Raw genomic sequence first — 27888 nt, 5'->3', positions numbered from 1 at the left:
CTTGGCTTGGCTGGCGTCGGCCGAGGCGAGGCTATATATACAGGGCGTGTGGCCGCGCCGCCGCACTCCGGCCCGACGCACGCTAACAGCAAGACATGTCGCCGGCCACGCTCGCTATCGTAAGTCGCTTCTGTCTTGCCTCCTCACTTTCTCTGCCCTCCATTTCTAACTTACCTCAGTTTTATTTCTATTTATGCGTTTACAATATTTCATGATTACTTGGTTTTCAAAGTTTTAACCCTCAGTAACATTAAAGTCTCCATTTATTTTTTCTAACAGTTCACAAAAAATCATTTAACATTCGTCAGTTTGTTTATTTATACACTAAGATGTTTATCTGTGTATAAAAATTTCAGGCTTTCCCGGCATTAAAGCCACTTTTTATCTAATCTCTTTCCTGAAAATCATCAGAACTTACAGATTCACTTCAGTATGTATACTGACAAGCCTGCATGATTATTTATGTATGGAAGTTTCAAACCTCCCAAGGATTAAAGCCGCACTACTCATATTTTCCGATTCCTTCCTGAAAGTCATCCCAACATATAGTTTTACTTCATTGTGCTTACTAACAATATTACGTCATTATTTTTACATCAAAAGTTTTAACTGTGCCTAGCTAACTTTCAATTTTACTTCACTTTCAGAGTTTTTACTTCCCAAATATTTAGGCCATTATTAATATTTCTTAATAAGTTACAGGAAAATTGTGTGACTATCTGTGCATAAAAGTTCTAAATTTCGGGAGCATTATAGCCAATATTTATCTTTTGCATTTGCCCATGGAAAATCACCTCAACGAAAATTCTGCTTCAACTTATTTATTTCATGACATATACGTTTATTTTTGCACAAAAGTTTCAAACTTTCGAAGCATTAGGACCATTATTAATGTTTTGTAACTGCTTACAGAGAGTTACCCCAACTTGCTGTTCTTCTTGTATTTGTTTACATGTGTGTAGAAGCTAGCATAATTACTTCACTATAAATTTTTTAAACGTTAGAAACACTGTAGAGCTATTTACTTTCTGTACTTACTTCACGAAATGTCTATTTGCTACTCTTAGTTATTATGCATAGCATGTCTCCAACAATTGATATTAATATCGAAACAGTATTGTGTATGATATCCACAGAATTCTAGTGCTTCCTCTTACTTACAGTGAGTTAATACACGTTCTGTTTAAATCGACATTTTTTAAAAAAATTTTGTTATCGTGTTTATTTTCAAGAATACCTGATAAATTCTGATGTAAACTATGAAACATTGATGTCTTCAGTCCAAAGACTGGTTTATGCAGCTCTCCATGCTACTCTAACCTGTGCAAGCTTCTTCATCTCCCAGTACCTACTGCAACCTACATCCTTCTGAATCTGTTTACTGTATTCATCTCTTGGTCTCCCTCTACGATTTTTACCCTCCACGCTGCCCTCCAATACTAAATTGGTGATCCCTTAATGCCTCAGAATATGCCCTACCAACCGATCCCTTCTTCTAGTCAAGTTGTGCCACAACTTTCTCTTCTCTCCAATTTTATTCCATACCTCTTCATTAGTTATGTGATCTACCCATCTAATCTTCAGCATTCCTCTCTAGCACCACATTTCGAAAGCTTCTATTCTCTTCTTGTCTAAACCATTGATCGTCCACGTTTCACTTCCATACATGGCTACACTCCATACAAATACTTTCAGAAACGACTTCCTGACGCTTAAATCTAGACTCGATGTTAACAAGTTTCTCTTCTTCAGAAACGCTTTCCTTGCTGTTACCAGTCTACATTTTATATCCTCTCTACTTCGACAATCATCAGTTATTTTGCTCCCCAAACAGCAAAACTCATTTACTACTTTAAGTGTCTCATTTCCTAATCTAATTCCCGCAGCATCACCCGATTTAATTCGACTACATTCCATTATCCCCATTTTGCTTTTGTTGATGTTCATCTTATATCCTCCTTTCAAGACACTGTCCATTCCGTTCAGCTGCTCTTCCACGTCCTTTGCTGCCTCTGACAGAATTACAATCTCATCGGCGAACGTCAAAGTTTTTATTTCTTCTCCATGGATTTTAATTCCTACTCCGGATTTTTCTTTTGTTTCCTTTACTGCTTGTTCAATATACAGATAGAATAACATCGGGGATAGGCTACAATCCTGTCTCACTCCCTTCCCAACCACTGCTTCCCTTTAATGAAACATTAAAACAGATAAATCTTTCCTAACTGCTTACTAATCTGCATTTAATACTATTAATTTCGAGCAGCCATTCGAATACTGGAAATAAATTCCTTTCACCCACTTCAACGACCCTTGCTGAAAACATTGTATTAATGTCCCTACATCGAGCGATAAGTAAAGCTTTACATTTCTGTCATTATTGTTTTGGATATTAATGTGGTTTCTGTAGTAAAATATATTTTCAAATATTTTCTTTTTTATTAACTTCTTCAACCTCGATCATATTTAATATATTTATTCTTGATTATACTCCTGGGAGTTAAAATAGCGGTGTGGGTATAGAAAATAACTATTATTTTGCGGAGGGAATGATTTCCAGAGTCTAGAAATTTTTAGAATATCGTGGATTTCACACAGCTGAATTGTGACTGTATTAAACAGTCAGTTTCGGTCATAAACAGACCATTCTCAGACGTAATGTGACATACTCAGATGTACGACCAACCATGGTTTTACCAAGAATCATACCATGAACGACTATGTTAATAGAACGAAAAACGTGGAGCACATATGGCTGACAGTGTATCTGTAGCGAAGAAAGTGACGAGTCTTGCCATGTGCTTCGCCACAGATCTACTATAAGCCATATGTGCACCAAGTTTTAAGTTGAATGCAGTAGTTTCGTATCTTTCATTTTTGTAGATCTGAAGATGCCTTGTAACGGCCGAAACTTATAATCAACAGTATTATATCGTAACTGTGAAGCTAATAAAGAATCGCACACAAATTTGCAACAGTCGCTGTTTCTCTCGATTCGTATTATTTCTGTAGTAACGGATGCCTTAACAGTCGTGTGATTGACCTATAATTTGCCGGCCGGTGTGGCCGTGCGGATCTAGGCGCTTTAGTCTGGAACCGCGTGACCGCTACGGTCGCAGGTTCGAATCCTGCCTCGGGCATGGATGTGTGTGATGTCTTTAGGTTAGTTAGGTTTAAGTAGTTCTCTGATGACCTCAGAAGTTAAGTCTCATAGTGCTCAGAGCCATTTGAACCAACCTATAATTTGTTCCGGAAACGATGTTCGTGTTTTTTCCTTAACGATACTTGCAAGGACTGTCCGTTCAAAGATATTACGACAGACGTGTTTTGAAATCGTTCCATGTGTGTATTACGTCTGTCAGTGACGCCCTGAATGTTCACCGGGCCTTAAGAGTTAGCTTCCCAGCCCGCATCTCGTGGTCGTGCGGTAGCGTTCTCGCTTCCCACGCCCGGGTTGCCGGGTTCGATTCCCGGCGGGGTCAGGGATTTTCTCTGCCTCGTGATGGCTGGGTGTTGTGTGCTGTCCTTAGGTTAGATAGGTTTAAGTAGTTCTAAGTTCTAGGGGACTGATGACCATAGATGTTAAGTCCCATAGTGCTCAGAGCCATTTGAGTTAGCTTCCCATCCATTCCTCTCCTGTGTTCTCTTGTATCTTTTCATTCTACCAAAGGCCTATTCCTTCCGTGAACATTTCACTTATTGCATAATCTGTCAACTTGAGTGGCGCAGTGGTAAGCCACTGGATCCTCAGTTGGTAGGACGATGCTTCTCTGTCGGGTCATCCAGATTTACGGTTTCGGTGGTTTCGCTAAATCACTTAGGGCAAACGTCAGGATGGTTCCTTTGCAATCTTCCCCATCGTTCAGCAGTACAAACGTGCGCTCAGTGACTAATGATCTAGTCGTTGACGAAATTTTAAATACCAATCCTTTGCTTCAGAACTGATTTACGGGAACTTCCGTTGTGTGCAAATATTGTACTCCATCGTTTGGTCTGCCACGGCTGGCCCTCGTCGTTTTCTTGTCTGCAGAGGAGGTGTAGTGCCGCGTCCTGGCAACAGCTTGCAAGCAACACGCGACCTGCTGGCCACACCCAAGGTTGGACCTGCCCAGCGCGGAATGCCAGCGGTCAGCGCGGGCCTTGAGAGCCACAAAGGCGTGTGCTTCGCCTCGCCTTCCTTGCCTCCCGTTGCGCTCTTCGCCCCCAGCCCACCTCACCTCACCGCTCCACTTCGTCCCGTGCTCGCTCGACCGGCGAAACGCGCGTCGCTGGCGGCCTAACCACGCAGGCGCGGGCACCACTGTCTCCTGCCTCAGGAATCCACTTTCGCTGTCAACAATAACGTAATTCAAAGACACCCAACAATATAAAATCGATACATACGCCAACAGATCATTATCGACAGTGGTGGTTCATCTGCATTAAGCATAGACTTCTTTCTTAATTTTATGAACTGACAGACGTGGAACGTGCTATAACATGAAGCACAAGTCAACGAGCCTTTTTAACAAGGTTTTAGGAGTCGATCGTCATGAACGTGTGTTAAATGATTAAATTTTCGGAAAAAAACGCATTTTAACCATAATAATAAGAATGTCGTGTGAGGAGGGGCTCCCCTCGGGTAGATCGTTCGCCGGGTGCAAGTCTTTCGATTTGACGCCACTTCGGCGACTTGCGCGTCGTTGGGGATGAAATGATGATGATTCGGACAACACAACACCCAGTTCCTGAGCGGAGAAAATCTCCGACCCAGACGGGAATCGAACCCGGGCCTTTAGGATTGACAGTCTATCGCGCTGGCCACTCAGCTACCGGGGGCGGACATTTTAACCATCAGATGTTTTTATTTGAACCTTAATATCTACCTGTTTCGGTCGTGGACCATCTTCAATGAAATAAGGCATAAACAGACCAAGTATATCCTGTGAAGATGGTCCACGACCGAAACAGGTACATACTTTTTCAGTTACCTACTTAACATTAATGGTGCCACCCCAACAGGTATGGGCAGACTTATATTCGTCATGGCGTGGATGCCAACAACCTGCGAATGTCATCTTCAGGAATTACTCACCATGCCTGAAACACATACTGGGTGTGTTTGTGAAGTCTGCTTTCTGGAATTTTGTATGAAATACACGTCTGCCCACCGCATCCCAGACATCCTCTACAGGTGGAAAATAGGAACACTGGCCAGGCCTGTCAATCATTGCATATTCCTCAGGGAATTTCTAATGTGAGTTAAGTGTGGGATCTTGCTTTATCCCGCTGGAAAATGCCTAACCTGTTCATGAATGGTTGACAACAATATCTACTATGCAGCATTCAGCCTCAGTTGAACTGTTCTCTTGTAGCGAATGTCTTGGAGTTTGCTGTCCATCTTCGTAACGTTCTCACACCGAGTAAACATTCCTGTGACGAAACGAGCCACTCTTCGTTGGATCTTACCTACATTTTCTATTAATCCGACTTTGTAAGAGCCCCATACTTATGAACAATACTCAAGAACCGACCGAACTAATGTTTTGTTAGGCTTCTGGATGAATTACATTAACTTAACATTATTCTGGTGAATCTCAGTCTGGCATCTGTTTTTCCAACTATTAGTTTTCGGTGGTAGCTTCACTTTCACCGCTCGGAGTGGCAGCACGGTTCAAGGCGCCATGTCACGGATTGAGCGGCCGCTCCCGCCGGTGCTTCGAGCCCTCCCTCGGGCATGGGCGTGTGTGTTGTTCTTAGCACAAGTTAGTTTAAGTAGTGTGTAAGTCTAGGGACTGATGACCTCAGCAATTTGGTCTCTTAGGAATTCACACACATTTGAACATTTCCTACACTTTCAGTAGGTCACTTATAGTTATTTTATGGTTATTACTATTTCCAGTTTCGCCAATAATGTAGTCGGACAATAATGGCTCTCTTCGCCTATTTATCGGCTATATGTTAGGGTATTTACTTACGTTCATGGTCAACTTCCAGGCCCTGCACCAATCTTTGATCCTCCTCATATCCTCTTATATTTTGCTACTACTTCTACCACTACAATCTTTCTGTAGACAACATCATTGTCTGAAAAAAAGCATCATGGAACTTCCAATGTTATCTACCACATAATTTATGTGCATTTTATAAACAGTAATGGACCTCCAACACTCCCTTGTTATACCCAGAAATTATCTTTTCATATGTCGATTTCTTCCCGTTAAGAATAATGAATTGAAAGCTATCTCCTAGAAAGTCCTGTACCCAATTACAAATCTTGTCTGTTACTCGGTATGCTCGTATTTTGCGTTCCAAACGATAGTCCGGTGCCGTATAGAAAGCCTTCAAGAAGTCATCGAGCATCAAACCAAGATGTGCGACCGAGCAGTTTGGTAGCGCAACGTACCGAAATCTTTCCTTAACAATTATTTCTCAGCATAACCTACCCTGAAATACCCTTTACATGCTTTTCCGACAGTTTCTGACCACCCTGTATTTGTCGAAGGCGTATCGTACAATGTTTTTGAGTCTCATCAATGTTTGCTCCACATCTTCGTCCTCACAGACGAATAACTCATGTTAACTATTCATATCCTTTGCTGTTTGTTTCCTATAACTCTTGCCAAGCAGACCGTTTCCAAATACACCTCTCTCTTTTGTCATTTTTAAACAGTTTGATCACATTTACCAGCTCAAATTTATCGCAGAACTTAATTACACTTTCTCCCCTCTCATTCCTGTTACCGATTCCATATTTTTCTGTAACTGTATCTTCTGTTCCTTTCCCTACTACAGCGTTCCACTAACCTATGGTTGTTAGATTTCCATCTCCCTTTACAGACTTACCCGTTCAATATTCTCATACATTCTACCTTCCTCCTCCTTCTGAAGTTGATACATATATCTGAAGTATTGTTGTTAGCGTTGGTCTACTGTCGCCGCTATTGGAAATGGACCTATTACTGATCTGTTCACGGTAACTCACTCTCTGTCGTACCTTCCTGTACATGACGAATCCTACTCCCGTTGCACTTTTTTCTGCTGCAGTTGATATTTACCTGACCAGAAATCTTTATCTTCTTTTTAATTCACTTCGCTGACCACCAGTGTATCTAGATTGATACTTTGCATTTTCCTTCTGACTTTCTAGCTTCCCTATCATTTAAAGACTTCTTACATTCGAATCTTCGACTCATCGAATTGAACGCTTTCATTAATTATTTAATATACGTCTCTCTTGGCGGCCCTCCCGGCAATTTGAATGAAGGACTAATCCGCTATCATTAGCCAGTGGGGGGAATTTTATGACACTTTATTAACTGTAGATCACATATCCCGTGGTTACGTATGATGTGTCATCAGTGCAGTGGTTTCTGTTGCTTTATGCGTCTTCATACCGTTGATCATTGCAGATTCTTCAGTCTTTTAGGGGCAGTTTCGCACAGCCAGGGCAAGAAAATGTCCTGAACCTTTGTCCGCTCCTCCACTCTCTTTGACAAGACTGTTGGGAGAACGAACGTGATTTCTTATGACGAAAGTCTTCGGCCGCCATTTCTGGTGACTTTTAATCAAAATTTAACCAATGGCTTAGTTAGAACCCGGGCCCAGGATGATTTATTTAGTAATCAAAGGCGCTACACCTATGTCATGGTGAAAACTCATAGTGTATAAATACTCCTGACATAAATTCCCAGATATCCTCCTAAAATTAGTGTTGATTTTTGTCACTAAAGAATGCTCTCTTTGCCAGTGCTAACCTCTGCTCTATTCATCATGCATTATTTGCTTCCAAGATAGCAGGGCACTTTCGCATCTTCACCAGTCTTGTTACTAACTTTATCACTAATCTCACTCCTTATCTCATCTCATCTCTCTTTGGTATATTCTTAGTAGATATTCTGTTGTCGTTACACTCTCAAGTACCTCCAACCGGCCCTGTAATTCTTTTTCACTTTCAATAGTGGTAGTAAATTCATTGGCGAATATTGTTTTTGTTCTCCTTTCATCCCGCATTTTAATCTCACTTCTGAAGGTTTCCTTTATTATCGTCATTGCTCCTTCGATGTGCAGACTGAACAACGACGGAGAAAGATTATAATTTTGTCGTACGGCCTTTTTAGTCCAAATACTTCTCTCTTGTTGCTGCTCCATCTTTACATATCTCTCCTTGGGTTATCTCGTAGTACGGTGTTCGATGTTTTCAAGATCTAACAGTTTTACTTAGAGCCATGATGCCTTTTGTGTCGCCAGAGTCATCATTTAACCTAAGCGTTGCGACATAAGTCTGAAACGCATAAACTTTGATCAGCATAACATATTTTGTTTGTGTATCGTATTTTCTGCGGTAGAGATTCAGGACCAGCCCATTATTTGCTAAAATGAGCGTGGAAAATCGCCTAAAACCCACACTCAAGCTGGCTGATGAACAAGACCAGCGAGCGTTAATCTTCCATGTGGATTGAATCCATATGCAGCTCACCCCGGTGTCTCGCTAGGTAGCACACTGCGAGTTCAGCAATGTAGGATCTATGGTTTACATTGTATCCGCTGGATTACAACGCTAGTCACTTTCGCAATCCATTGAGTATAGTATATCTGGTATGAAGACACGCTTGGCAAAAATTCGTTCTTCTCTGAGACGGGGAAGACGGTCGTGAACGCTGGACAATCTGGTGTTCTCTACAAAGAAAATCGTTCCGCACAGATGCATCGTGCTGCTCGTGTACCACAGTGAAGGTGCTGTAATTTGTGTATCGTGTCACTGCAAAGAGCAAGAACCATGAACCACGTTTGTTGACCACATTAGCTGTGTTCTCACTCTGATGTACGATTTGGATGCTTCTGCTTCAGACTGATACAACAATCATGATAACAGCCTGATTTTTATTTTTATCCAAATCTGAAGGAATAGCTGCATGAAACTTCACAGGATTGGAAAATAACAGACAATCAGTTGCAGCATTAAAGGCTTATGAACCCTTTACCATGGTCTCGATAAATAGAAATTTGTCTACAGTAGCACCAAGGTGCCCTAGATTTCGGTTCGCGGGCTATGCCCCGGTCCGAGTGCCCAAGTGCTCAGCTTCGCATCACGTTTTGCCGGCCGCCACTCCACGCTGTCCAAGTGCGAGGAGGGGGAAGAGGGGAAATCAGCGAACGCGCTGCATTTAAATGGCAGTGCAGTCAATTTCACGCTTCTCAACAACATAGAACAAAAAAAAATCAAGTTTTCAGTAATTAATTACTTTTGGTGAGCAGAAGACATAATACACATTTTATTTATACAAACTGTCGGCATACGGACAGACGCAAACAATTCTACAGAGTTTCGGACTCAAGTTGCCACGCAATTCTGACTTATTTCGTTTGATAATCGAAAAAAGTTTTTCACCTGAATATGTCGATCGAAATAATGTAGCACTTTTGCAACCTCACTATGGAGATGAGGGAAATGTAGACGCCCTGGACAGTTCTAACGTAAAAATATTTATCACTGAAACTGGAAGGTTAATCAGTTACGTCTGCACATGTACAGGGTGATTTCATCTAAAAAGGCAAACGGCCTCCAAAAAAGCTCGAAAAGAGATATAAGACTGACAGCGACCTCAAAACCTTTATAAAACTATCCTCTTAATTTCTGCAAGGCCACAATGAATTCTTCAAACCTCACGCTTTCTTTAACTCTAGTGAGCTTAGGGAACTGGACTGTCTTTGTCAGAATGTATCCCTTCAAAAACTCGATTTTCTTTTTAAACGCATCCCTTTCAAATCAGAAATAAGTTATCTTGCAATGTTTTACTGTGGGCACTGTGCAGTCAAGTGCATTTAAAATTCGAAGTCTACAATCCATTCCGGATGTACTAATTTTTGTTCCTCCGCCCCTTTTATTTCATAAATTCAACAACTGTGAGTTTTAAACCAAAGAATCTTTCCAGGCATGCCCCCTGACTTCAACAACTTAATATATGAAGTCTCCGTACTTTTCTTTCATTTCCATTGAAGACTGTCGCAACTGACAGCGGTATAATGATGGCCACTTCTGGAATTTTACTATTCGTACCATCAATTTCTTCAAGTACTCTCTGCCTGTAAATTTAGCCGCGCGGGATTAGCCGATCGGTCTAGGCGCTGCAGTCATGGACTGTGCAGCTGGTGTCGGCGGAGGTTCGAGTCCTCCCTCGGGCATGGGTGTGTGTGTTTGTCCTTAGGGTAATTTAGGTTAAGTAGTGTGTAAGCTTAGGGACTGATGACCTTAGCAGTTCAGTCCCATAATATTTCACACACATTTTTTGTAAATTTAGCGTAAAGTACGTCTTGATGTATGCAACAATGAATCCCATCTGTTGATCGTTGTAATTTTTTGCTCTTTCGTTGTCATCAAAATGTTTAAATTCTCTCTGTATGGTACAGTAATGTCGTTTCGTAGTAAATAAGCAGAACCCGTCGCTAATGCGAGCTGAGAATTCTCAACTCTCTCTTCTGTCATTTCCATTCAAGGATTGTGACGATAGATCGATAGATTGCCTCTTTTTGAGCAAACAGCCATTGCACCTGTGGACGTCCTTCATACAATGAACAAACAGCGAAGGGTAAACAGCGCTGCCGAACTCACTGCAATGCTAGATAAATTGTGCCCTATTCCGGGTACTTCCGAGAAGGAGCGAGCAAACCCGAGTGACAGGCAGGGGCTTGCCACGCCCGCAGCTCACACATCCTGTATATGTGAAATTTGGCACGTCATGGCTGGACCTGTAGTAGCCCAGTGGCTACAGGATTTTGTCGTAAAACTTTTAAAATAAAACACACTTGCCAATGGATCAAGCTGAGATTTAGTATGGCATTGACGTAAGTTTTTTAAAACAAAACAGACGTGACACTGGATCCAGCTGGCATTTGGTATGGCACATACGTGGCTAGTGACACGATGTGCCATACTGGATCCATTGGCACATGCGTTTTATTTTAAAAGTTTTACGACAAAGCCCTGCAGCATTGGGTTGTTATCTTCAATTACGCATTTTAACTGTTGATATTTGCGGTTGAAATGCACACTGCAGTAGGCAAGAGCCTTTTGGCTCCAATCTGTGGTTCTACGAGTCCATTTCCCTTCTGAACAAGACAAATTTTTATTTGTCTAAACCATGATAAAACATTAATAAACTGCATCTGGTTGGCTGTTATTTTACAATCGTATCAAATTTCGGTAGGCAGGGTCGCTGAAGCGCAGCCTTGTTTAAAATAATAAAATATATCTGCATGACAGTTTTTCTGCAGGTGACGTGGATTCTCTAGACGCAGCTATAACCTGGGTGACAAATCAGGCGGAATACGCTGGACTGCCTAAGCTTAGTTCCACACCCTTAAAAGTCACGGGTATCGGTGATGTTTATACGGAAATGTAGCGGGTAACGGTGGTTATTACATGGAAAAGTAAGTGAAGTATGTTCTAAAAGCAAATCAAGTTAATTCCCTCCTTATTAACATAGACAAAGCTTTTATCAAATTCATTGACCATGCAACCCGAAAAACACGTTCCTTCCTTCCCAAAGAAACCTGAGTAGTACAGTCCACAGCTGGTAACTTACCTAGATCTTTCAAGGTTTTATTCCATGTGAGCACACTGCTAGTGTGCTCAGTCATAAGCTGAGTTATTGTTACGTATCTCACTGTACAGCCTTGTGAAAGCTCAAAACGGTATGCTCTTTCGACCAATTCCGCTTCTCGCATTCACCGCCTACTCTGAAAGACGCCCGGAGAGAAGGAAGTGAGTACACAACAGCGTCACGTGGTGAATGGCAGGTCAGAGCAGCTAACAGCTCGCTGCTACCGTTATTGGCATTCCAGAGTAACAGCAAGTGAGAACGGCAGGCAAGGTCGGCGCGAAATGTCACCCTCCCTGGCCTCCGCTGTCTGACATTCAGAACAATGCACTAATATCGGCATAAATTATTCATGCTGGACAAAGGACAACTGTTACAGCAGCGATCGTTAGGACAGGAAATGTCTCACACATTAGCAATGAAAGAGACGTGTTCTTCGACAAATGTTATTGGTGGCTGAAATATTTCCGCTTTATTTTTTTGGAGAGGTGGGGGAGGAGCTATTCGTCATGCCTCTGACTGGTTTGATGCGACCCGTCTTGATTTACTCTTCGATGCCAGCCTCTCCATCTCAGAGCAACACTTTCACTCAACGTCCCTTGTTGTTTGTTGGTTATACTACAATCCCTGTTTTCCCCTATATTTATTACCTCTAGTTTTATGAGAGTTACTCCCTGATATCTTAACAAATCTCGTGTCATTCACTCCCTTCTTTTAGTCAATATTTTCCTTAGGTTCCTCTTATTTCACCTAATTTTCACAATCCTTCTATAGCGTCACATATCAAACCCTTCAATTCTCTTCTTTTGAGGTTTTCCACAATCCATGATTCATTTCCGCCCATTGCTCCATATGTACATTCTCAGAAACCTCTTCCTCAAATTTAGACCTGTGTCCGAAACTAGTAGACTTCGTTTAGCTACGAGAACCCTTTCTTACTGTACTAATTGCTTTTTACGTCCTCCTTGCTTCTTCGACTGTCATATGCGATATTGCTTCAAAGGTAGCAGAATTCCTTCACATCAGTTTGTGGTACCCAACTTTGATATTAAGCTAGGTGGTACAGTTCTTTACTTTCGTCCTCCTTCAGTTTATTCTCAATCCGTAATCTATGTATAGCAGACTGTTCATTCCATTCACTAGGTCCGTGATTCTTCCTCACATTCACACAACATAGCAATGGTATCAGCGTATCTTACCATTAATATTTTTCACGCTAAATTTCGACCCCGCTCTTGAACTTGTATTTTATTTCCATCGTTGCTTTGGACTGAACAGTAAGAGGGAAACACTGTGACAAACAATGCATCCCTGTGTGAGGTTTTTAATCCGAGAACTTCGTTTTTGGTCTTTCCTTCCTATTGTCTCCTGTTGATTCTTACACATGTTGTGTAGTACCCGCTTTTCTTTACAACTTATACCTGCGAAATACAACAAACAAATTACAGCCAGCATTACGTCTTTGGAAAATAAGGCGACACTGAAACAGCAAAATCAGAAAATGTGTTGTTTGAGAAGAGGGGGCGTTTTTCTCTTGGACCGACAGTATTTCTGGTATGGCTTTATTAAGACTGACTGTATTTCATTTAGCGTATACAGCATCTTTGAAATACTTTACGATATGGGAGATGATACCCACACAAGCAAAGGCACAAAATATTTGTAGGGACGTGGCGTATCATATCTTTGGACGGACGTTATTGAGGCTCACAAATGTTTATGTAATGATTAATTTATTACTACAAGATCAGCTTATAATGACAGTTCTTACATTACCGATTACGGCCTTCTGTTGTCATCTTTAAATCTGATTAATCCACTGACAGCTTCGTCCTGCTATACATGCTGATGTGGTATAAACCATGTCAATGAATTATACATCTTTTCGTCACATAGTTAGTCTTTCTAACTATGTGACGTTATCCGATTAAAACTTGGACTCACGCCGGTGCTCTTTCATTGGACCAAGCAGATGAAAAGCACTCGGAACTAGGTGGGAACTGTATGGTGGGTGCTCCAGCAGATCAAAACATGGATTTTCAGCGCGCTACACTTTTCACAGCTATATAATGGTAAACATTATTGTCATCTGAAGTAACTCCTTTTCTACTCTGTCGCATCCTTTTAGTTTTATTTTGGAATTCATAACTCGCAGTAGCTCACGTCAGCTAACACTGTTCACTATTTGAAATTTAGGACAGTAATGAATTAGCCATGGACGTTTCATATCCCAAAACACTGTCATCAACTGTCTTACAGAAATTGGACTTCTGAAATGTTCGCTGTAGGCGATCATGGATGTTTCCAGACGATGCTCTGCTGCTTATTCTGTTGTTGGTGATGATGGACACACGTCCCATAAACAGTTGCTGCGCGTTTGAGAAATGTTGATCCTTTCTCTTCTCATCACCTTACGTCTACATCTACATGCATACTCCGCAAATCATACGTAAGTGCCTGGCAGAGTGTTCATCGAAGCACCTTCACAATAATTCCCTATTATTCCAATCTCGAAGAGCGCGGAAAAAACGATCACCTGTATCTTTCCGTGCGACCACTGATTTCCCTTATTTCATTATGATGGCCGTTTCTCCCTATGTAGGTCGGCGTCAACAAAATATTTTCGCATTCGGAGGAGAAAGCTGGTGATTGAAATTTCTTGAGAAGATTCCGCCGCAACGAAAAACGCCTTTGTTTTAATGATGTCCACCCCAAATCCTGTGTCATGTTCCGTGACACTCTCTTCCCTATTTCCCGATAGAACAGAACGTGCTGCTCTTCTTTTAACTCCCGATGTACTCTGTTAATCCTGTCTGATAATGATCCCAGACCGCGCAGCAGTACTCCAAAACAGGACAGACAAGCGCAGTGTAGGCAGTCTTTTTAGTGGATCTATTGCATCTTCTAAGTGATTTTCCAATAAAATGCAATCTTCGGTTTGCCTTCACCAAAACATTTTCTATGTGTTCTTCCCAATTTAATTTGTTCGTGATTGTAATTCTCAGGTATTTAGCTGAATTTATGGCCGTTAGATTTGACTGATTTATCGCGTAACCGAAGTTTAACGGATTCCTTTTAGCACTTATGTGGTTGACCTCACACTTTTCATTATTTAGGATCAATTTTCGCATCATATAGATATCTTTTCTCAATTAGTTTGCAATTTGTTTTGATATTCTGAAGACTTTACTAGACGATAAACGACAGCATCATCTACAAACAACCTGAGACGACTGCTCAGATTGTCCCCTAAATCGTTTATATAGATAAGAAAAGGCAGAGGGCCTGTTACACTACCTTGGGGAACGCCATATATTATTTCTGCTTCACTCGATGACTTTCCGTCAATTACTACGAACTGTGACCTCTCTGTCAGAAAATCACGAATCCGCTCACATAACTGAGAGGATATTTCATAAGCATCCAATTTCACTACAAGCTGCTAGTGTGGTACAGTCCAAAAGTCTTCTCAACTCTAGAAATACGGAATCAATTTGGAATCTCTTGCAGTAGCACTCATTTCGTGCGTATAAAGAGCTAGTTGTGTTTCACAAGAACGATGTTTTCTAAATACATGTTGACTATGTGCCAGTAGACCGTTCCCTTCGAGGTAATTCATGACGTTCGAACACAACATATGCTCCCAAATCATGATGCATATCATCGTTAGTGATAAGTGCCTCTAATTTAGTGGGTTACTCCTACTACCTTTCTTGAATATTGCTGTAACATGTGCATCTTTCTGGCGTTTGACTACGGATCGGAACTATTGCATCAGCATACTCTGAAAGGAACCTGACTGGTATACAGTCTGGACCGGAAGACTTGTTTTTGTTAAGTGATTCAAGTTGCGTCAATACTCCGAGGACATCCACTTCTACGTTACTCATGTTGGCAACTGTTCTTGATTCGAATTCTGGAATATTTACTTCGTCTTCTTTGGTGAAGGGATTTCGGAAGGCTGTATTTAGTAACTCTGCTTTGGAAGCACTGTCGTCGACAGCATTTCCTTTTCTATAGCACAGAGAAGGCACTGATTGTGTCTTGCCGCTACCATACTTTGCATACGACCAGAATGTCTTTGGTTTTTGTGCCATGTTTCGAGACAAAGTTTCGTTGTGGAAACTATTATAACCATCTCGCATTGATGTCTCCGCTCTAAATTTTGAGTTTCTATAAATGATCGTCAATCTTGGAGATTTTGCATTCGTTTAAATTTGGCATGCTTTTTTCGTTGTTTCTGCAACAATGTTCTGACCCGGTCTGGTTACCATGGGGGATCAGCTCCGTCGTTTGCTAATTTATTTAGTATAGATCTCTCAATTGCTGTCGATACTATTTCTTTGAATTCTTGCCATATATGGTCTACACTTATATTGTTGATTCGGAAGGAGTGGAGATTGTCTCTCAGGAAGGTGTCAAGCGAATTATTATGTATTTTCTTGAATAGAAATATTTTTCGTTTATTTTTGGAGGATTTGGGGGTTACAGTATTCAGTCGCACTGCGACATCTCCGTGTTCACTAATCCCTGTATCCATTTTGATGCTCGTTACTAGCTCAAGATTGTTTGTTGTAAAGAGGTCAAGTGTGTTTTCACGACCGTTTACTATTCGAGTGGGCTCGTGAACTAACTGCTCGAAATAATTTTCAGAGAAAGCGTTTAGCACAGTTTCGGATGACGTTTTATGCGTATCTCCGGATTTCAACATGTATTTTCGTCAATATATCGGCGGTAAACTGAAGTCACCACCAACTACAATTGCATGAGTCGGGTAGATGTTTGAAATTAAACTCAAATTTTCTTTGAACCTTTCAGCAATTATATCATCTGCATTGGGAGGTCGGTAAAAGGATCCAATTATTATTGCATTCGGGTTGCCAAGAATGACCTCTTCCCATACTAACTCACAGGAATCATCTACTTCAATTTCGCTACAAGATAAACTACTTCTAACAACAATCAACACGCCACCGTCAACTGTGTTTAGCCTATCCTTTCGAAACACTGTATAGTTATTAGTTTAACTTCATTACCGAGTGTATAACGGGTGTGCATTTTCGTTGTGTTCCCATTTTTTTACTGTCATCTCCAGCAAATGGAGTTGTTACATTGCTGCGGTTAATGCAGTGTCTACTAGTACAAGAGAGTCAAAGTCAGTTTTGTAAATTTCTTTTTGTTACAATGTAAGTGTGTTCATGATGCGAAGAAATTATTTAACAATCTCTATAGTTGAATTCCCTGTTTTACTGTTCAATTCAATCTTCGAAGTAAACGTTTTGTTAAAGGCTACGGCAAATCAGAGCAGAACTGTGACCGTAGTTAACTGGTGAACCATCCTCTGCTTCAAGATCGCGTCTCGGTTCAACCTCATGTAAGCACGTGTGATTAGTACATTTTCAATTAAATTTTTCCCACTATTCCGCTAAGTAAGTAGACACTCTTATCTGCATCAAGCTAGACAGCCCCGTCAGCCTGGCGCGAGCTCCGCGTAAGAGAACAAGTGGTTTCATGACCAAAACAGACAAATACTCAGTTCTGAATATTTTAAGGTCAGAAAACGAATTTTGAAAGTGAAACACTTTTAAGACTCCAATATTAGCAGGAGAAATTACTATAGTTGCATTTGAAAAAGCGAGGTTTAGACCGATATCTATGTAATGAGGACTTTTTCGCTATTCATGTGGGAGAAAATAGAATTACGATATCTTAAAAGGTTAAGGAAACATCTCAGAAAAACAGCTTAGCTGAATAACCTTGTATATTGCTCATTACTATGCATATTGTAGCGTTGACTCCCAGAATATATCTGTTACATGTAAGGGAGGGTTTGAAGGCCCTAATTTTACCAAATAAAATCTACTCTAATAATAAAACTGTAAAACCGTCTTGTCCGCTTTTTAACACTAAAACTACTAGACGGATTTCTATGCGGTTTTCAGTGGTAAGTTAAGTGTAGCTTGGGGCAACACATAGGCTTCATTTCATCAAAAATCGAGTGGCAGAAAGAAGTTACCGTAGATTAATGTTTGACTCACACTTTCTTATCTGTCTGCCTGTTTCAACACTCCAGTCTCCAAATGAACTAGAATTTTCAAGCAGTTTTCCCTGGTAACTTGAGTATAGCTTCGGGCACGGTATAGGCTTTGTTTCAACGCGTATCTGGACATCTTGGAACAATGCCTGTTCCCTCTATTTATGGAATATTCCCAGGACTTTATTTTACATTAGGATGGAACTCCGCCTCATTGGCACCGTGATGTAGGAGACTCTTTCAATGACTCGCTTCCTCAGCGCTGGATCGGACGCAGGGGACTTGAGGTCCTGGCTCTATAATTCTGACCACCGAGACCTCCTGATCTCAAACCCTGCGACTATTTTTTAAGGAGTTATGTGAAGGAAGCTGTTTACGTCCCGCCTCTACCAACCACTGTGAACGATCTGCAGAACCGGATCACTGCTGCCGTGACTCAGTAACAGCAGATACGCTTTCGCGTGTGTGGGACGAGTTTGGCTACCGCGTCGATGTTTGCTGTGCAGCCAACGGTGACCACGTTTAACGTTTATCGCATTTCTAATTATTAAATAGTTATTAAAAACTAATTGATAACAAATCATTAAATTTATAAAATTGATATAAAAGATTATATTGGAACTTCCTATTTTCATTGGTATAAAGCAAGTTCATTTGGATTTGTACTTGAATAAATACGAAGTTTTGAAAACGGGCCTATCATTTAGAATAACCCTGTATTATCCACGTCTATTCGAGAAGCCATCGAAATACATAACATGGTGATAATTTTGACAGAAGAAGAGATGAAATTTAGTGATACATGGCCAGCAGCTCTAAAGAATCGATATACAAACTTTATCTTTGACATACGACAACTCGATAATTTAGTTTAGTCTGTGACGCGCATACCTGTGCCAGTCACCTGTAAACTTGTACTGAGCCCTTTCTTCACAGGATTTAAGTCACTCTCCAACGCCCAACCCGTCAGTGGGCAAGACACAGTAGAACCAGGAGCACCTCTGAAGATATCCAGCGCAGTTTAGGACGAAACGTCAGGAACGATAAAGTTTAATAGATCGCGACCACACAACATGGAAGCAAAGACAGTTGCACTCGCGGTACAAGAAAGATCGGGAGAATGAGGACAGGCAAAAGTTAGTAGAGATTCGTGCTCTTGTAAAAAGAGTGATGCGCGAAGCATTCAACCACTACCACCGTCATACTTTAGCAAAAGATCTTGCTGAAATCCCAAGGAAATTCTGGTCTTACGTAAAATCGGTAGGCGGGTCGAAGGCTTCCATCCAGTCACACACTGATCAGTCTGGCCTGGCAACGGAAGACAGAAAAACGAAAGCTGAAATTTTAAATTTAGCATATGAGAAATCTTTCACGCAGGAGGATCGTACAAACATACCGCCGTTTGAGTCTCGTACAGATTCCCGTATGGAGGACATAATGATAGACATCCCTGGGGTTGTGAAGCAACTGAATGGGTTGAAAATAAATAAATCGCCAGGTCCTGATGGGATTCCAATTCGGTTTTACAGAGAGTACTCTACTGCATTGGCTGCTTACTTAGCTTGCATTTATCGCGAATCTCTTGCCCAACGTAAAGTCCCGAGAACTGGAAAAAAGCGCAGGTGACGCCTGTATATAAGAAGGGTAGGAGGACGGATCCTCAAAATTACAGACCAATATCCTTAACATCGATTTGTTGCAGGATTCTCGAAGATATTCTCAGTTCGAATATAATGAATTTCCTTGAGACAGAGAAGTTGCTGTCCATGCATCAGCACGGCTTTAGAAAGCATCGCTCCTGCGAAACGCAACTCGCCGTTTTTTCACATGATATCTTGCGAACCATGGATGAAGGGTATCAGACGGATGCCATATTCCATGACATCCGGAAAGCGTTTGACTCGGTGTCCCACTGCAGACTCCTAACTAAGGTACGAGCATATGGGATTGGTTCCCAAATATGTGAGTGGCTCGAAGACTTCTTAAGTAACGGAACCCAGTACGTTGTCCTCGATGGTGAGTTTTCATCAGAGGTGAGGGTATCATCTGGAGTGCCCCAGGAAAGTGTGGTAGGTCCGCTGTTGTTTTCTATCTACATAAATGATGTTGTGGATAGGGTGGATAGGAATGTGCGGCTGTTTGCTGATGATGCTGTGGTGTACGGGAAGGTGTCGTCGTTCAGTGACTGTAGGAGGATACAAGATGACTTGGACGGGATTTGTGATTGGTGTAAAGAATGGCAGCTAACTCTAAATATAGATAAATGTAAATTAATGCAGATGAATAAGAAAAAGAATCCCGTAATGTTTGAATACTCCATTAGTAGTGTAGCGCTTGACACAGTCACGTCGATTAATTCTTTGGCCGTAACATTGCAGAGTGGTATGAAGTGGGACAAGCGCCTAATGGCAGTTGTGGGGAAGGTGGATAGTCGTCTTCGGTTCATTGGTAGAATTTTGGGAAGATGTGGTTCATCTGTAAAGGAGACCGCTTATAAAACACTAATACGACCTATTCTTGTGTACTGCTCGAGCGTTTGGAATCCCTATCAGGTCGGATTGAGGGAGGACATAGAAGCAATTCAGAGGCGGACTGCTAGATTTGTTACTGGTAGGTTTGATCATCACGCGAGTGTTACGGAAGTGGGAGTCTCTAGAGGAAAGGAGGCGTTCTTTTCGCGAATCGCTACTGAGGAAATTTAAAGAACCAGTATTTGTGGCTGACTGCAGTACAGTTTTACTGCCGCCAGCTTACATTTCGCGGAAAGACCACAAAGATAAGATAAGAGAGATTGGGGCTCGTACAGAGGCATATAGGTAGTCATTTTTCCCTCGTTCTGTTTGGGAGTGGAACAGGGAGAGAAGATGCTAGTTGTGGTACGAGGTACCCTCCGCCACGCACCGTATGGTGGATTGCGGAGTATGTATGTAGATGTAGATGTAGATGAAGATGAAGATCCGCTGGCAGCTACCACGACCGGTGGTGAAAGCCTTCACTGTATGGTGTAATAGGAGTGTGTACGTGTGTGTTGGGACAGGTGGTGTCTCTGGCCGCCGTGGCGGCTGCGCAGTACAAGGGCCCGCAGACGACGCCGGTGCCGATCCTGAAGCAGATCAACCGGCACAACGACGACGGCTCCTACAGCTACGGCTACGAGGCGGCCGACGGCTCCTTCAAGATCGAGACGAAGCACCCGACGGGCGAGGTGTACGGCAAGTACGGCTATGTCGACGACTCGGGACACCTGCGCGAGATCGAGTACGGCGCCTCCAGGAGGGGATTCGAGCCCGCGGGTAAGCGCAGCTGCCGCGCTCACCTTCATCTCCTCGCGACCTCACTCTGCCCTTGAAAGGGTCTTACGAGTCGGCCAGCGAGGCCACCGCACCTCAAAAACCCGAAGAACGGGCAACACCAAATAGGGACGGCAAAAATTTGGTTCACTTTCCTTTTGATCGTGCTAGAAGGAAAAAACTCTTGCATATACGAGGCGTGTTTTTTTTTTTTTAAGTAAGGTCCGTTTGAACATAGATACACAACGAAAGGTTATTTCAAAAAAGTAAATTTATTTTCAGAAAGTAGATACATACTTCACTCTATTTTTCGACATAGTTGCCTTGTTTGTTCGAACACGTATCATACCTGAAACTTTCTGGCAGATTAAAACTGTGTGCCGGACCGAGACTCGAACTCGGGACTTTTGCCTTTCGCGGGCAAGTGTCCTTTCTTCTAGGAGCGCTAGTTCTGCAAGGTTCGCAGGAGAGCTTCTGTGAAGTTTGGATGGTAGGAGACGAGGTACTGGCGGAATTAAAGCTGTGAGGACGGGGCGTGAGTCGTGCTTGGGTAGCTCAGTTGGTAGAGCACTTGCCCGCGAAAGGCAAAGGTCCCGAGTTCTAGTCTCGGTCCGGCACACTGTTTTAATTAATCTGCCAGGAAGTTTCATATCAGCGCACACTCCACTGTAGAGTGAAAATTTCATTCTACGTATCATACCTCTCTACCAATTTTAAAATACCCTCTTCATAAAAACTTGCCGCCTTCTCCGATAACCAAGAGTTCACTGCCGTTTACACGTCGTCGTCATCATTGTAACGGTTAGATGGTAATCGCTCGGCGCTAGATCAGAACTATAGGGTGGGTGGTCTAAAATTTCCCAGCCAAAACTGTCCAATATATCGCGGGTCTGACCAGCAGTGTGAGGTCTTGCATTGTTATGGAGGACAATTCCATTTGCCAGAATGTTTTTTGTTTTGAATCACTCTGTGTAACTTTCTCAGGATTTGGCAGTATGCTTCTTCATTGATAGTTTTCACGTCGTCGTCATCAATGTAACGGTCAGACGGTAATCGCTCGACGCAAGATCAGGACTATAGGGTGGGTGGTCTAAAATATCCCAGCCAAAACTGTCCAATATATTGCGGGTCTGACCTGCAGTGTGAGGTCTTGCATTGTCATGGAGAAGGACAATTCCCTTTGTTAGAATGTCTTTTGTTTTGAATCAATCTGTGTAACTTTCTCAGGATTTGGCAGTATGCTTCTTCATTGATAGTTCTCACGTCGTCGTCATCAATGTAACGGTTAGATGGTAATCGCTCGGCGCTAGATCAGGACTGTCGGGTGGGTGGTCTAAAATATCCCAGCCAAAACTGTCCAATAAACCGCGGATCTGACCTGCAGTGTGAAGTCTTGCATTGTCATGGAGAAGTACAATTCCCTTTGTCAGCATGCCGCATCTTTTGTTTTGAATCGCTCTGCGTAGCTTTCTCAGGGTTTGGCAGTATGCTTCTTCATTGATAGTGGTTCCTCGTTGCATGAAGTCGACCAACAAAAAAACCCTGCCTATCACAAAACACCAACGCCATGATTTTGACTGGGTCAGAGTCTGTTTGGCCTTCACCTTTACAGGCGTGTGTGTGTGTCTACATTCCATGCTCTGTTGCTTCAATTCAGGCGGGATATGCTAAACCCATGTTTCGTCTCCAGTTACGATCTGACTCAAGAAGCAGTCACCATCTTCGTGATAACGAGTGAAGTACTTCATCTCACACTCAAACTTTGGTTTTTGTGGTCCTCTATTAAGAGTTTCGGGACGCAACTGGAGCACAGTTTCCTAAAATTTAGGTGTTCAGAAACAATGTTGTAAAGCACTGTTCTCGACACGTCAGGAAATTCATTTGAGAGACCTGTTATTGTGAAGCGCCTGTTCTCGCGAATCCTCGCTTTAACTGAAGCCACCAAATCGTCTGTACTCAAAGAAGGGCGACCGGAGTGGTCCTCATCATGGACGATGTCACGGCCATCTTTGAATTCTCGTACCCACTTACGCACTTTGCTTTCACTCCTATCAGTATCACCGGACTCTTCGCAAATCTGTCGATGAATTTCTGCAGCAGACATGTTCCTTGCTGACAAAAACCGTATTACTGAGCGAACCTCACACGCAGCGGGCGAGTTGATAATCTTAAACATTTTGAAAGCACAGAACAGAACCGTACAGGTTAGCTACAGAGCTGAAACGGAGCCTAGTTGTTCTCGAGGCATGCCGGTACACGACGCACGCGCTCGTTGCGGTATGCGCCCGTACTACTAAAGTGCGCGTCATATATCTTGTCCACATTTCATTCTCAACATTGTGGCAACTAAAATCGATCATCCGGAAAGTATACTCTATGGACTTTACCTCTGCAAACTCTTCAAAATTTCGTGCTATGGTTTACTATATTTAATGCTGCATAATAACTGCGTTGAACATCGAAACAAAATTAAGTCATTTATGGGGGGAAGGTATCAGTCAAGAAGATAGGTAAAACTCTAATTTTTGAGCCAAATAGTTTTTGTGGAATCGAATGATAAAGAGTGTCAAAGCAGTCAGAACACAATGTTTCTGCACAGGCGAGCAGTGCAGTGACAAAATCGCCCACAGCACGGAATGTAGGGAGCACGTCTTTGTAGCAGCGAAAGGGTTAATGCGGCCGTGGTGGCTTTACTTCATGAACTGCGCGCTCCCCCCTAAACGTAAGCTTGCGAACTAAGCCATTATGGTGCTGCTTCTCTTGGCGCGTGCGTCGTGTGCAACTGGCAACGCAGCAATCTCCCGCGTCTAGGCGGGCATGCGTGAGCCGCCAAGATAAAAGAATTGAACTATAGTGTCTACAACAAAAGGGGCCTTACTTAAAAAAAACACGCCACATAACAACAAACAACGGATGAAATTTGTAAGGGCAAATTTTTAAACTAAAAACTGTGTAGAATATTATATGACTAAGAAATTTTAGACCAAAAGTTGGTCTTATTTAGTGGTTGTGCGTTAGCCTTCTTGTACTCCTAAATAGTGCATGGCGCATAGTGCACAGTAGCACTGTATGACAGAGAGGGAGAGCGATAGTTTTCTCTTGTCAACAATCGTACAGCACCCAGTTCAAAAATAGTTCAAATGGCTCTGAGCACTATGGGACTTAACTTCTAAGGTCATCAGTCCCCTAGAACATAGAACTACTTAAACCTAACTAACCTAAGGACATCACACACATCCATGCCCGGGCAGGATTCGAACCTGCGACCGTAGCGGTCGCGCGGTTCCAAACTGTAGCGCCTAGAACCGCTCGGCCATCCCGGCCGGCGCACCCGGTTCGTCTGATAATTCCCATCTACCATTGTAGCTTTTGCTTCTTGCAATTCGTGAAAGTAGTCAGTCCAAAGATCTCCTGCCAGCCTTTGGAAAAGTTGTTGCCTTGGCATAGACCAGTCTCAGAAGTGGCCATTTTTTTTCTTGTCATATTTCTACTCTAGTCTATTGCAGTTTTTGTGTGGTTTTCTGTTCTGTGCAGGGAACTTCTGCTCAATTTCAGTCGGCGGCAGGATGTTTGGTATCCAAAAAAACGGTACACTGCAGAAGTGAATATTTTCGTTTCTTCCTTCTTGGCTGCCATTTCGCTAGCGGAGCGATACCGGCTAGAAAGTACAGCTTGTCAGTCGCCGGTCACAAACAGTCTCTGATGATGTGATGTGATTCAATGAGTGGTACGTCCACTTGTCTAGCATACAATACAGCACATGCGTACTCTTCCGATGAGAATCACATGGCTAAAACTGTAGCCCCTCCTTGGCAGGGCGCTCTACAATTATTCCACACCGCGTATTATGAATCTAAACTTGTAGAGATGTCCTATCCACTGAAATGTGTCATTTTCTTGTATGTCATAATTTCCATGTAGTAGTCCTCTGAAACCCCAGAGGTCCTTGTGAATAACCCTGTAATGTATGTAAATACATAAAACTGCAACCAGCCACTTTTTTAAATAGTTATTTATTATTCTATGAACCGGTTTTCGAACCTTTTCAGGTTAATCTTCAGATGGTTTTCTGGAAGTTAAATCACTATTTCTAGCGTAATGCTGGGTGACGGCTTGCGACATTTTAGGTGCCCAGCATGTGCTGTACTCAGCAACAGTTGTATAGCACATGCTGCATACTGGCAAAGTTTCGCTATTACAGTGTAAATGCATACAGTTTGTGTCAAAGCGTGTGAAGTGATGTACCAACTGGCCACCAAAATGGAAGCAGACAGATGGACACTAACAGTAAAAAGCCGCCTATACTATCACAAGCCAGCACCTAGCATTATGCTAGAAATAGCGATGTAACTTCCAAAATACCATCTGAAGATGAACCTGAAAAGGTTCGAAAACGGGTTCGTGGAATAATAAATAACTATTAAAAAAGGTGACTGGTTGCAGTTTTATGTATTTACATTCAGTTAACAGTCACGGGCTCTACAATGTCCATAAGGGATAAGCTTTGCCCTGTACTGTGTGTAACCAAGAATTTCCTTCTATCAGTGACAACTTATATTCTATCCTCTGTTCTTACACTGTACGTTGAGCGCGATGCTGTGTGCGTGGTTGCAGGTACGGGCATCAACGTGCCTCCACCGACGCTGCAGAACACGGCGTCGCCGTCTTACGACAACCCGGACGGCTACGACGACGGACAGTACCGCGAGGACCCCAGCGTTTACTACAAGTCGGAGGGCTACAACAGCCGCCCCAGCAGCAGCTTCCGCTCGCGGCCCGCCTTCTCGGCGCCGCCCCCGCCGCCCCCACCACCCCCACAGTACAGCGCGCCCGCCCCCGCTCCGGCGCCGGCGCACAACTATTACAACCCACCCCCGCAGAACAACTACTACAACCCACCCCCGCAGCAGCACCGCTACTTCAACCAGCCCTCATACCCCCGGCCGCCCATCAGCGTCGACCCCAACATCTTCCGGGGACACCCCGCCAGCAACTTTGACGTCAACACTGGGTCCTACACCATCACCTACTCCGGTCGCTGACCTCTTCCTCTTCTCTGTCCCCTAACGAAGTTTCCACCAATAAAATCTATGCTTTATTTATTGTATCCACAAGTTACACCATATATATTCAGTTCTTCCTCCTCATATTTCTATCGTTATTAAAGCAGGAGGTAGACTGGCCACTGCATCGTGCCAACGGAAATATTTGTTCCTGTCAATGGAGGTCACCACTGGTTTAAGTTACGAGCTCGTTACTGTAATGATAACATGAAACCACCCCGATAACAGCTGCCAGATTAAACGTCAGAGAAGGTTATTCTGACAACGCTGAATAACTTGGTGACCGACAGACATGTTGATAAATGATGTAAAGAAATTACATATTAAACATACCTTATTCCTGTTTTAGGAACCAAGAACTATCCTATTGTTTGTACTATTTAACAACTTCCCTAATAACATTATACAGCTTTATTTCCTTTCGATAAGTTATATAAATTTGGCGCAGACGTCATTACTTGGATGGCTGAAGTTTTTATACGTGTTGTTCTTGATGAATCAAGTTAGCAAGACATCTAGCAATTTTGTTGTTGCTAAGACCGCTTTCGGCAGATCTACGCTGTCATCATTGGATCTTGTAACACTGTTAGTTGTACATTCTATTTACAATACTGGGAGTCACATAGTCACGTAGCGTCAAACAAAACGTGGCAGGGAACATCAGCTTGCCACAAACGAAATAACATACAGTTAAAACATACAGCATTCTGTGCTGATGTCCTATCACACTTGAGTGCATGCTGGGACATCAGCACAACAGCTATATGTTTCAGTTGTGCGTTGTTGTATTGATGACTAGCTGATGTTCTCTGCCACGCTGTACTTGACGCAACATCACTACGTGACATTCAGTATTGTAACAAGCATGTACAACTAATAACGTTACAACATCCGATGATGACAACTTAGATCTCTCGAAATTGGTCAAAAATTATTGCTAGCGATCTTGGCTACCTTGATTCTTCAAGAATAATATAACTTCCAGATCGCCCCAAACTGACGCAGAGTCAAACATATATAACTTATATATGCAATATAAACGAGAACTTTAACTGAAATATTTAAAGGATAGCTGAAACATAAGTTTTTATCTTCCTCCTTCAACTATACCAACACTAAAAATGATACCAATGTCTCTTGGAAGCATATATACGACATGCACATTGTCTACGTATATTTTACCATACAATTTATAGAGAGCCTTTTGAACAGATTCTTCGGGCCGCACATGCAACGCTTAGTTCTTTTATTGTTTCAGAAAGACCTAAATTGTAGTAAAAGTTATTTCACCTATAAATTTGATAAAATATTTATCAGAGTTACGCCGCTGAACAGGACCGTACATTTTCTATTCATTATTTTTCTAGTCTTTGCAGTATTTTAGAAGTGAATTTTCAAACAGTTTTTCTATAAATAAAGCATTACCAAAACGTAAAATAGATCACTTTATTTCCTTTCTACGTTCCTTAATACGACACGGTAAGGAAGCAACCTGTATTCCTTTCATAGCAAGCGACTTTACATAAACTTCTCACACGTCAATGTTATGAACGCGTAATAAATTTTAAATCTACTTTTACTTGAGTTAATGTATATGGTGCTAAACTACGCTTAATTATTACGCTCATAATGAGAACTAAGAATGGGATATCACTCATACTGTATAATTTTTCATATCTCAGTGTCACTCTGTTTTGTACACACACTGTAATTTCCCCGAACTCTCAGAGGCCCAATGTCATTCACAGATACTTAGAGGGGAATACGTGTGACACATTACGCCATTTAATTTCAGTGTAATCTCTATCTGAGAGAAGTCAATATTTGTACAAATACTGTACTGTAAGATTTTTGTATGTAAGTATTTAAACGACTTAAGAAGTCTTCTGTGTTCTTGCACGTTGAATAAAGACTTACGCACA

At 42.2% G+C, this 27888-nt stretch overlaps 1 protein-coding gene across 1 annotated transcript; it reads left to right on the top strand.

The window, feature by feature from the left end:
- LOC126456954 (uncharacterized) lies at positions 1 to 27888 on the top strand. Its single transcript, XM_050092891.1, has 3 exons — positions 1 to 119; positions 20651 to 20906; positions 25518 to 27888. Exons 1-3 carry the CDS (start codon positions 96 to 98, stop codon positions 25943 to 25945), a joined length of 708 nt encoding a protein of 235 aa, XP_049948848.1. The 5' UTR covers positions 1 to 95; the 3' UTR covers positions 25946 to 27888.

The sequence above is a fragment of the Schistocerca serialis genome, chromosome 2, assembly GCF_023864345.2.
Source record: "Schistocerca serialis cubense isolate TAMUIC-IGC-003099 chromosome 2, iqSchSeri2.2, whole genome shotgun sequence".
NCBI classification, from domain to species: domain Eukaryota; kingdom Metazoa; phylum Arthropoda; class Insecta; order Orthoptera; family Acrididae; genus Schistocerca; species Schistocerca serialis.
The sequence above is the reverse complement of the archived record's forward strand: the minus strand, read 5'-3'. Positions and strand labels throughout refer to the sequence as shown.